The sequence below is a fragment of the Electrophorus electricus genome, chromosome 6 (genome assembly GCF_013358815.1).
Source record: "Electrophorus electricus isolate fEleEle1 chromosome 6, fEleEle1.pri, whole genome shotgun sequence".
In the NCBI taxonomy this organism is placed as follows: Eukaryota; Metazoa; Chordata; class Actinopteri; order Gymnotiformes; family Gymnotidae; genus Electrophorus; species Electrophorus electricus.
Genome location: NC_049540.1, coordinates 18251063 through 18262930, shown reverse-complemented (window position 1 = coordinate 18262930; position 11868 = coordinate 18251063). Strand labels below are relative to the sequence as shown.

The following is an 11868-nucleotide window of genomic DNA, read 5'->3' as shown; positions in this document are numbered from 1 at the left end:
CACTCCGTAAAGTAAGTGGGTTGCTTGTGGCATTTTCCTTTGGGAAAATGCACATTTAAATCACATTCTAAGAAGGTTGATGATGAAAGGGAAAACATAATGACTTCATTTGTTCACTTCCTCGGGTTGGACGCTCAAATGATTTTTACGCGCCCTTTGACCAGAGGGCTAAGACAGAGGAAATAGACCTAATGGGGTGAATCTAAAAAAACAAACCCTGCAATCATGTCTGCTTTCCTTCTCATATCTTCCTACAGCCTCACAGTCTCCCTCAGTATACTGCCATAGTAGTGGTGCCACAGAAGCTGGGTTGTATTGGGAATGTAATTGCATTAATGCTGAATGTCATAGTCAACATGAAAAACCTTACAGCTGTTTATGTTATGTGGTATATATAATCTACAGAGGTGGCATTTTTTCTAATTCCTTAGAAAAAATGAAACAAACAATTTTTTATGATATTCTTTAAAAATAATTTCAATATACACTATTTTTACAAGACTATAAATATGATTAAAACAATTTATGAATTTACTAAAAAACAAGTCAAAACCTTTTTTCGCACACTTTCACAACAGGGTAGTGTAAAATCAGTCCCTGAGAGACAATAACATTGATTGCATCTTGTGGGATGATCATTATGTGCAGGTCCACTAGATGGACAGATTCACAAAAAACAATAGATACAATTTTTATATCCTACAAAATACAGGAAATTTCATGATACAAACATGATTTGGAAAATTGTACTAGATCAAAACTTATGATTAAAAATACATTGTCCATGATAAATTGTCTATTACATTCTCTTTCTTGACCTCATACTGCAAACCAAATCCACATTTTACCATCAGAAAAATTACAATTTCAAAATATGGCATACAATCTTATCCAGACAATTTAGGTTGAGATTATTCTCTGAGCTTGTTTGAGTACAGAGGTCCATGCATGCCTTGCAGTGGGTTTATGGTACACCTCCATACACATTTTAAAGCAGAAAATCTAGCAGAGGTCTCTGAAAACTGTACATAATGGATAGTGATGATTGGTCAGCATGTGTAAGGATGTTTAATTTTCCTTGATGTTTTAAACTCCTTAAAAGATGAGCAGAAACTGCCTTGAAACTGCAGAGATTTCATCGCCCATAAAGACCATCAATCAGGCCACAGGGCTGAGTCGTCCAAATGTCTCAGGGAGTGCTCACAGATCCATCCTCTTGGCTTCCGTAATCTTTATTCGTCGTCTTCTGCAGAAACAGTGCTCTATCTGATGTTCCTATGCCTTGAGGGGTCACCATGGCTACTGTGGTAAGGCACTCCTGTTGCTTAGCTGCCAAGGAAGTTCTTTCACAGAGGTATGCTCTCACCAAGCTTGTAAAGGGCACTACGGTAGAGTGACAGAGTGTTACCACAGCATGTAGTTAACACAGCCTCTTAAACATATCATATATATGTTTATATACATATCCAAGAATGTATGCAGTGCTTGTGGAAAAGATTCCTGCTGAATACTGACATTCAGTACAATAACTAAAGCACTGATGCATATTTATTTAAGCAGTTAATTTCTGTGTTCTGTCATATGCGTAGGTATGTGTCTTTGGGGAAGTGGGCTACTTTTGGCTTTGAATGACACATAGTGAGGGTTTAAGCAGGAAAGGCTATAGAGAGAAACCTGCTTGCTGGAGCCCAGATGAGAGATCGTGCTGGCGTCCATGGAGGAGAATCGGGAGGCGTGGGAGTACTGAGGAGGCTCCTGCTTAGGGGAGTATACTGGGGGCGGGAACAGACATTTTGTCAATCATCAACTCTGTGAGAAGCAAACCATCAATGTAATAATAATAATAATAATAATAATAATAATAATAACAAGAAGAAGAAGAAGAAGAAGAAGAAGAAGAAGAAGAACTTTTCATACATAAAATGCAACAAAAATGCTTCACAGAAACAAAACCTTACATTATAAGAGAAAGAAGAAAACTTATGAAATTAATTCAGAATGTAAAATACTGTTTGCAGAACATAGCAGAAAGATACCCTCAATAAGGTAATAAGGAAGGGCAATATATTATATACAAATAAAACATTTTAAAAACCACAAAAATTCAAATAAAATAATGAATTTAAAACAGTTATTTTTAAACATCTGATGAAGGTTAGAAGCATCTTGGGTGTATGTGTGTGTGTGTGTGTGTGTTTGTTTGTGTGTGGGAACCGGCAGCCACGTACAGTGCACTCACCGTGTGAGTGTGCGTATGGCTGGTGGGAGTGTGCAGTGGTGAGGGGTGTGAGGCCAGAGCTGTGGGGGAATTGCATCGGCTGCAGAGTGGTCAGTCCTGACACACTGTTAATGACTGGCACACCCTGCGATGGAGAGGAGCTCAGGCCTGAGGAAGAAGGTTGCCAGGGTTACATTTATCCATCACATGGCATATAACACAAGCCTTTTGACACTGCTTTAGAACCTTCTAAGCTGAACACTTATCATAACCTTAACCCTAAGTGAAAGACTGGCTCGAGGTCAAGGTCGAAGTAACTCTCATCCTTCCACAGTTTGGTTAAACTCTGCTAGATGGAGTCCTACAACTTTAAACTTGTTGATTTTACTGCACAACTGTAATGTCCTGTGATTGGTTGTTTGATTCTTTTGGTTTTTTCTCTTATGCTATGGTCATGTATCTGTGTGTGCTTTCCAGTTTGCACTGCTGTGTGTTTGGATGCTTTGCCTTCCTGTTGTGTAACTGGTTGCTCCATAAGGTGTCAGCTATAAAAACGCCTTTCCACCTATTGATGACAAGCAGCTTATGCGTCCGGTTTGCTGCTTTATTGATTGTCTGCCTGTCGCAGACCAAAATGCCTCTGATTAAATTTGTTTGATCTGCATTTAGTCTGAAGATTGCAGTTTGCTCCAGTTAACATTTTTTTTTAATAGAAAGGAAAGAGAGAGGAAGAGAGTTGAAAAGGTGCTGTACTTACTCTGAGCAGCAAGTGTCATAATGAGGTTCTGGGCCTGTTGGTGATGGTGAGAAGACTGTGACAGGCTATGGATATTGGTCAGAGTGCTTACTGGGGGCAAGACGCCACCTGAGGCTGAGATCTGGACAGACAAACACACACACACACACACACATGAGGTAAATGCATATAAGATCCAAAGACATATTATAAGTCAAGGCATGGCTTCTCACTTTGTTTGTCCCAAAGAACAAATTACCTCTCTATCTTCAAACACTTGGTTACAAGTATCTTTGTGAGAGTGCGGTTGGGTTAAGAATACACAGCAGTGAGTCATGTTTATTAGAGGGCTCATTCACTCCAGTCATAAAGTTGAGCAATGACATTGTTACAGTGTTATGGGCTCTGCCTACACATGCTACTTTCTATGACACAGTTCATGCTACAGCATATGCAGCTGGAAGTCAACTTTTACAGGTAATAGTGCTGTGTTGGAGCAATTCTTTGAACAAATATTAGGATCTACATCTCAGATACATGCAGCAGTAATTTATTCAGCAGACAATCTCAACATTCACCTATGTTTTATCTTTCCATAAACTTTCTGATATTTTATATTGAATTTTCTAGTTTTAATATTTAATTGCTTGGCTGATATTGATAATACTGACAGTAAACAATATTCAATTTTAACCACTGGCATTATACCAGAACACCAAACTCACCATTTTGGCTTCGGGTGATAACAGGCTGTGACAAGCGTCCAGACCACTTGGAGACACCTGTTGTAACACTGATTGGCTGTTGGCATGGTGACTGATGGTCATTGAGGAAGTGACCTCACTGGCTGCCTGCTGGTTATACCTGACTTCTGTAAAAGAAAGAGAAAAGAGAGAAGAACAAAAACAAAAAAATAAAAGTTAAAATGTGTGTGTGTGTGTGTGTGTGTGTGTGTGTGTGTGTGTGTGTGTGTGTGTGTGTGTTTGCTTTAGTGACATGCTTCCATGTATCTATATTTGACCTAGTTTCTTGCATACCTTTGTATCAACTGATAAGCGTCTGTACTGAACAAACACACCTCCAAACCAAATGTGACCGTTCCTACAGCTTTCTCTGTGCTTTCATTCAGTCTTTTGAACTTTCTTTACCATCTTATCTTCCCAAAACAATTCCAAAAAATGTACCAATTTCTGTTTCTATAATCAGGCTGCCACATAAACACAATCAGAGAGTATTTCGGTAATCTAAGGCAAGGAACTGCAGCAGAACACACAGCACAAGTAAACACACAGTCCTCTGTCTCTCACATTGCTGACGTAACATGTGATCCAACTGCAAACATTACACGAAATACGAAATTCACCTTGTTTCACCCTGGTAGGTACATGAGGGAGACATAACCCTTTATGTTTTTTACAGAAAAAAATAAAAGAAATGTTAGAAAATTTCATCTGGGAGATTGATTTGTACTGTTTCCTTTGGAGAAATATGTTTTAGCTCACTGACTGCCCTGAATCTGCCAAGCCCTGGTTCCAGGTTAGCCAGGAACTGACCCAGAGCATGTGGCAAGACTTTTATGTGCTCTACTCTTAAAAGTAGAGCTGTAGGTGTGGTTGTGTCGATTGGCCAACAGAAGAATTTCTGATCACACACCCACACAAATGTACAGAAACAATGCACTGGCCAGTTTACACACTGGCTCATTTGCTTTCACCTTTCAGATTTTCCCCTCTGTTAGGCCATAAATATTAATATGTGAGAACACAAAATCAAGTGTGTGTGTGTGTGCGAGTGCCTGTGCGTGTGTGCGTGTGTGTGTGTGAAAGGGACAGAGACAGTATGAATGCAGGTGCACAGTAGGTCTTACTTGTGTCAGGACTGCTGTGATGGTGCTGATTGTGTGTTGGTGTGGAAGGTAGCAGGGTGTTCATGCTGTGAACTGGGTATGTGTCCATAGCCAGCTTCTGCCTGAAGGCCTCCTCTTTGCGCCGGTTAGCAAACCAGTTGTAGACACGCACCTCTGTGACCAGGTTCGAGCCCAGACCATGAGCTTTAGAGGGTGACACGCCCCTCTGTACACATTCAGCCCTGAAAAATGACAAAAAAGCATTCAAAACTAAAAGAAATTTTCAGTGAAACTCAGAATCTTAAACAGTATATATATATATATTTTAATATTAATATACAGATATCTGGCAATTCTGGTAGACAATTCTACCTGTTGCATTCTTCCACAAGTGCCTCTCTCTCCTCTTTGCTGGGGTTCTTCTGCCTCTCATAGGCCTGGTACAGAATACCTTGAGATGCAGGCCCCCATTTGAAGCGGTTCCTCCTTACTCTCTTTGAACCCGGCTCCCCCTCTTCCCCAAGCGGTCCTCCAGGCCCTGCTGCAGTGCCCACACTCTGCCCGGCATGGTTGAACTCTGGGAAAAAAAACAGGACCTGATCCTGACTGCCTGAGTCACTGGGGTCAGAGCCCTGAACACGGTCGAACTCTGCGAAAATAAGAGGAGAACATGATTGTGGGTAGTGTAAGACACTGGTTGGGCACAGAACTGAGAGGGGGATTCCCACAGAGTAAACTAAAATACCTGCTTGAGTGTGAAGCTGAGCACAATTTTAAAAAACAAAACAAAAATAAGATTAGATTTCACATAAAAATATAGGTTATTACAGAAAAAAAAGGCTCAGCTAGAGGAAAAGATGGTAATTATCACAAAGTATACTTAACCTAGTAAATTGTTTATTACAACAGTAAAACTAACTGATGTCAGTATGTTTTTAAAGGATATAACAGACTAACAAAATGAGACAAATAGCACAATGCTTGAAAACATTAATAATAACAACAATAACTAATAATAATAATAATAATAATAATAATATGCAAATGCTAACTTACGTCGGTCAATTTCGCGCTGTTTTTGGACGTACCAAGTGTAGAGGGCGGCACGTTTAGCAGTTTTCATGGGGGTTCCTTTATTAAGGTGTTGGGACAGGTGAGACTGATTCAGGCCCGTCACGTCCACCACCTCGCGCTGCGGAATGTTGTGCTGTTGCATGTAGCTTTTAATGGTACGTGCTGCCCGCCATGGATCCTCGCTGTATACGGTAATAGAAACATTATTATTATTGTTGTTGTTGTTGTTGTTGTAAATTATTGCTGCTGTGGTTAATAGTACGCTATTATTTTAATCGTTTTAAACGCATTGTTTTATGTATTGGTTATATTTAAACGGTTAAAGAATGTTTTGACTATAACAGAGAAAGTGTATATAATAATTTCGAGCCATTAACCTACAGCAACGTAAATTGAAAACGGTAAACGATTGGTTTCAGGAAGAGAACAAATATTTCCACGGTTATCATACTTAAATAATAAAATAATACACCTTGCACAGTTATCAGAAATCACACCGAAATGATTAAGCAAGTGCTAATAAAATAGACTAGGCTTCCCAGATGTTCGTGATCGGTGGGATAAGCACACCCTGTTTCGAGGTTGTTTCAGTGAACGGTTGAAATTGTTCAAGAGCACTCGTGTATGCCTAATATTTTTGCAATAATATGCAAACACTAAAAAAGCGGGATTTTTACACAATAAATCCAATTTCAGTGTCACAGAAAAACTCAGTACAATCCGCTAGAAAAATGTCGCAGGAAATAATTTCCCAAGTGTTAACATGTTAATAAATCAATTGGTGATACATACAGCAGACATTGTTTATTTTAGGAAATAACCCAGCATCTAAGAGCGTGGGCTAGGATGTTGATTTAGACCTATATCTTTGGACAATGAATAACTACATCTTTTCTCTCTAATCATCTGACATGTGTATCTTTCTGTTGATGATTCATAGAATTAAATTAATAACAACAACTACACGTGGTTTCGTTTTGACTTCAACATTTTCACCAACTGGCTTAGTCGCGTCGACTTCTCACTTCTTCGGTACTCCAAAAAAACGCAAATACCCACAGAAATTACAATGGACTGCATGTTAAAACAGCAGAAGTGACCAAATAAACCAATATAAGAAAAACGATCTAGATAATAATGAATAAACATTAATATGCATTAAAGGATTTTGTACGATTTTTGTTCTGTTGTAAAGTTACTAAAACATACAGACGTCTGTACACCGTTACTGGCTTCATAAAACTTATTTGCCAAATGAGAGTTTTGTGTAAGCGCGTGTTTACCTGTGTTGAAACGCCGCAGATGAAGGGCTTTTGCCCGAAACGTTCAGAGGCAAATAAAACAGTTTGAAGTCAGTTACAGTGTGTAGACTGACAGTTTGAATATTTTCATGATTAGTTATTTGACGTTCTATCACCTGTGCTATAGGTTTACTTCTTTACACTTAGTTTGAGTTGAACTTAGCTTTGTTGTTGTTCATTCATCTTCGTGTTTCTAACAAAGAGCATAATCCAGACTTTATATACATTTTTCAAATGAAATACATTTAATACATTTAAATAAGTATATATGTTTCTTTCTTTCTTTTTTTTAATCGACAAAAGGCGGTTCAAAACTCACGATAACATCCGCTGAACCTCTGACCGCTGTTCTGCAGCCTCCTCCGTGTTCAGAGACTGCAGCTCGCGCAATATCGGTGGCGTATCGAAATCATCCCCGTCCTCGGATCCTTCGTCTCCGGATAGTTTACTCCCTTTGTGCGCGCTGGAAAGTGTGAGGAACACCGGCTTTGAATCATTGTCGCTGCTGCCATTGATACTAGCTGGGGACAAAGATTTTTCAGTTTTTATCCCGAAACCAGGCGGGCAATGATGAAAATCCTCAAGCGCTTCAACAAGTACATCCTTGGTGACCCCAGAATCCAGTAAGGCGCTAAGTAGCTCCTGTTGAAGAGACGTCAACTTGGACACCATTTCAGTAAACATCAATCCGGTAACGTGGTGGTCCGTGCAGTTCCAGTAAATAGCCTAAAAGACTGGATCAATAATTGAGATGAAGAAAAACTTTAAATACATTAGCATTTAAAGCAACTCGTGCGCACCTACACTTTTGCAACTAATACGCCTAAGTCAATTGGATAAATGCACCTGCTGAGGGAAGTCGTCGTCCCACCTTCTATATGGGCGGAGCGGTCGAACATAATGTGACGCCAGTTAAAGGAAGCGATGTTTGGTCATTGATATGCAAAGACTTTCTTCAAACCGTGTAAATGTAAATTAAGTTATTGCATTTTACGTTGTAGGGTGTTGATTGATATACTTAGTAGATTCATAGGCTATTCATATGAGCTCCGATGTCTGGGCAATGTTTTTAACATACGGTCGTGTACTATAATGGGTTAATTAAAACGTATTACCTGGAAAATCGGCTATATTTTGAACCATGCACGATATTCTAACTGTTCAGATGAAGCATGAATACTGGAAACAACAACAACAACAAAAAAAACAGGACACCAGCATTCCAACAATTATTCTGTAACAGATGAAACAAAATAATTTAATGTGTCAAGGTAGAAATAATACGATTCTGCAAACCTATAAACGTTTTAGTTTTGCTTCATGCTAAGTCCTGTTATTTGTTTTCATCCAAACAACATTAATAGGATCATTCCCATTAGGCCACAGTACCATCATAGGTGCATCTCCCCAACCCAAATAATACAAACGGTTGTTGATAAACAATTAATGTAAATGAGTAAAGAATTATGACAAATTTATTTGAATGAAACTCCGTACTTTTCAATATAACCGATAAAGCCTAATAACAGTCAGACTGTAAAACGAAACAATGAGTAAAACACTGTTTATATTTCTGTAATCATTTGTGTGCTCTTACATGGTTTATGTATAAAGGTATTGTGAATAAGAGTTATTAGCTACATGTACAAAATAAATAATTAGTCTTAAAGCCTAATTTAAGTGTCAAAATATGGAGGATAACAGAGATTAAAATAATTCATATAGGCTATAGAAATAAGGGCAAATCATAACCAATTATAAGAATAATTTCTTTAACTTTTCTCTGACTGAATGCTAAATAAGAATGTTATGTGAATTTAGTCATTATCTACTGGCCAACTCAAGAAGTGTGCCTGTTATAGTATCTTCTTTTAAGTACAATAATAAATGAAATTCATACTTTCTTATAATGATCCACAGTCAGAAATCAATTTTAATTTTAGTGACATGCACAGGTAGAGTTTGAGCTCCTCCATTTTCACCTTCTAAAATGAAGCTTGGCTATTGTCCCTGATATAATCCTAATATTGTAGTTCAGACTGGATGCCAACCTTTCTCACACATTTTGGGAGCAGGAGGCTGATGCTCAATGATTAACAGCAGTTAATAACAAACTTAGTGAAATTACATATTTTTTTCCAGGATGTGAAACCAGCCCCATTGCGAAAGGACCAGTGGAGCATAACAGTATCGGATGAATAATTTGTTAAAGTCCCCACCATCCCCCCCACCCCCAAGGTGCATGAGGTGAACAGGCGGCTGTAATCACATTTGCCATGTTTGTGTCCCTGAAAATGCTCTTTGTGTTAGTTGAAATATCTATTATTTGTAATATCCCTGTCTTAGATGTAACACTTATCTATATCTAACTGTACAACTGTAATATCAAAAGTTAAATAACTAATTTCACTTATTGCCTATATCCTGTTAGAGTCGGCCTGTATGCATCTGAAACATTTTTAACCCTTTATTTATGACAAGGTCATATTTTGATGTCTGCATCACAGACACACTATATCTAATTTCATCATGCCAAAACAACATTCGTGAGAGGCGTCATTTCCATGTATCTTTGTTGTATCAGATGTTAATGTCAGATGTGATGTGGAAGAGCCAGAGAATACATAAGCATTTAAATTGAACCTAAATTTTAAAAGATGCACATCTTTCTCGTTACCCCTTTCTCACTTGCTTACACACACACTAAATATTCATTCACTTTCCTAAAACCTAACTTTAGCCTAATCGTAAGGTGTGCAAGCAAAGGCCCACAAGATTTTAATGTAATTGAAAGTCTAACTTTACCCAGTGATGGTATATGTGGATTGTAATATGTCTTTATTTTGTTCTCTCACCATAGAAGTGACTGACCAATGTCTTGGGGGAGCTGGAGTGCTAATCTTGTGAAACTGGAAGTCAATGTCATATGCTCCCTGTGCCATCCATAATACAGTGAACAAATGTTATGTGTATTTCATCCTACCTGACAAATTAAATACACTATTGGAGCAAATCAGGTTAACCATAGTAAGTACATCTAAGGCAGCCATTTTCTGGGAGGCACTATGGGAAAATATTTGTATGGATATTATATGTGTTGGAATTGTAGAGTACTGGTGACTGCTTATCTTTAAGCACAGGCAGTGTATCTTAACAAAAAATAGGTTTGGAGTTGGAGTAAAGAAGAAGAATAGGGCAAAAATCCCTCTGTTCAAGTTCTGAATTGTCTACAGAACTGTAATATAATTTATTAGAGAAACTTTTCAGTTTTTCTTCAGTATAAAGTATTATATTTAAGTACTTAAGTACTTGTTACAGAGTAATTACAGTTACTACCCACCTTTGGGACCCTAGACTGCTACCTCACACACACCTCCTTAGGGCTTAAGGATCCTAACTCAACATCACATTTCAAGCCACCTTTGTTTATGGATCTGGCCCTGGCACCAATCCAGCTCCAGAGGTGACTGATATGATGAATAATAGCAAAGTCCTAGCCACACCACAGACCGCATGCTTCCTTTACCTGGTATGTGTAATTCCTCCAGTCGAACAGTCTAAACAGACAAGCAAAAAACTCTCTACAGTCACAGGTATATAAAGACTCTTTTATCACTGTGTTAGTAATTAACTAGCCCAAGATTTATTTACATGACGAGCAACATTTACTATTCAGTTAACTTGCTATAAAACTACGTGTTTTTCTGAGCATATATACATAATTTATGCAATAAAAATGGACAATCATTTAAGATTAAGGAATAAATGAAATTAAAGGTAAAAACATTTTTGATAATTTTATGATAATATTGTTAAGGTCTTATGTGTTTTTTACATGACTAAATATATTTGTATAGTTTAAACTGATATTTTAATAAGTGCAGTATCAGGTAATATGAAGCAGATACACTGTCTCTGTATTTCTATTTCTCTCTGCTTATCACACGCATGCACGCACGCACGCACGCACGTATACACACACACACACACACACACACACACACAGAGTTTAGAGTCCAAACTTTAGAAAACACACTGTCCACAAATATTATGTTCACAAATGTATATAATGAGCATCTGTCATGACTGATTTCGTATAGGTCATGAATTTATTGTTCTAGCATTCAGTTGTAGGTCCAAGTGCAATGACACTGAGACACACTGTTATACTCACTGTTATACTCACTGTTATACTATAACACTGAAAGGTTATGATGCTGCACTGTGACTTTATGACATAGTAAAGAGCTGAAGGGCACCTCACCAACTATGACTTACAATACAGGATTTAACGGTTCCAACGGGGGTTGGCAGACATTGCAGCCGCAATAAAGTACAGGCCATAAAGGACTCATGGAAATTGTCTTAAAAAGTGCATGTGACGGGTGCAATATCTTATGATACCATATTGTATTGTATACCATATTTCATCAAAAATTTAATTTTTCCTTTCAGGAATTTTTCTCTTTTCCATTCCCCATTCTTTTCCATTTTCCATCCAGTCTGTGAATTGTTTGTAGGTAGTGGTCATTTTTTGTTTGATTCTACACAAATATAATCTTGCTCTTCCACTCATTCCTCCATCTCTTACCTCCTTCCCTGTGAGAGGGTCCTAAGTCATTTAAACCATAAGAACAATCATTCAGTTAAACAGTATCTCAAGTTAATTGAGCATTTCATAACTAATGTGCTT

General features: G+C 38.0%; 1 protein-coding gene across 2 annotated transcripts; it reads right to left on the bottom strand.

The window, feature by feature from the left end:
* Positions 1-457: 457 nt before the first annotated feature.
* Positions 458-8038, bottom strand: hnf1bb (HNF1 homeobox Bb). 2 transcript variants are annotated; one of them, XM_027018172.2, is made up of 9 exons: positions 7495-8038; positions 5857-6056; positions 5173-5449; positions 4822-5042; positions 3680-3825; positions 2976-3096; positions 2240-2386; positions 1675-1772; positions 458-1383 (listed from the first exon to the last, which is right to left on the bottom strand). In XM_027018172.2, exons 1-9 carry the CDS (start codon positions 7857-7859, stop codon positions 1363-1365), a joined length of 1596 nt encoding a protein of 531 aa, XP_026873973.1. In that variant the 5' UTR covers positions 7860-8038; the 3' UTR covers positions 458-1362. The 2 variants fall into 2 exon arrangements, with proteins under 2 accessions (XP_026873973.1, XP_026873980.1); XM_027018179.2 differs by having other exon boundaries at positions 5173-5377.
* Positions 8039-11868: the final 3830 nt, after the last annotated feature.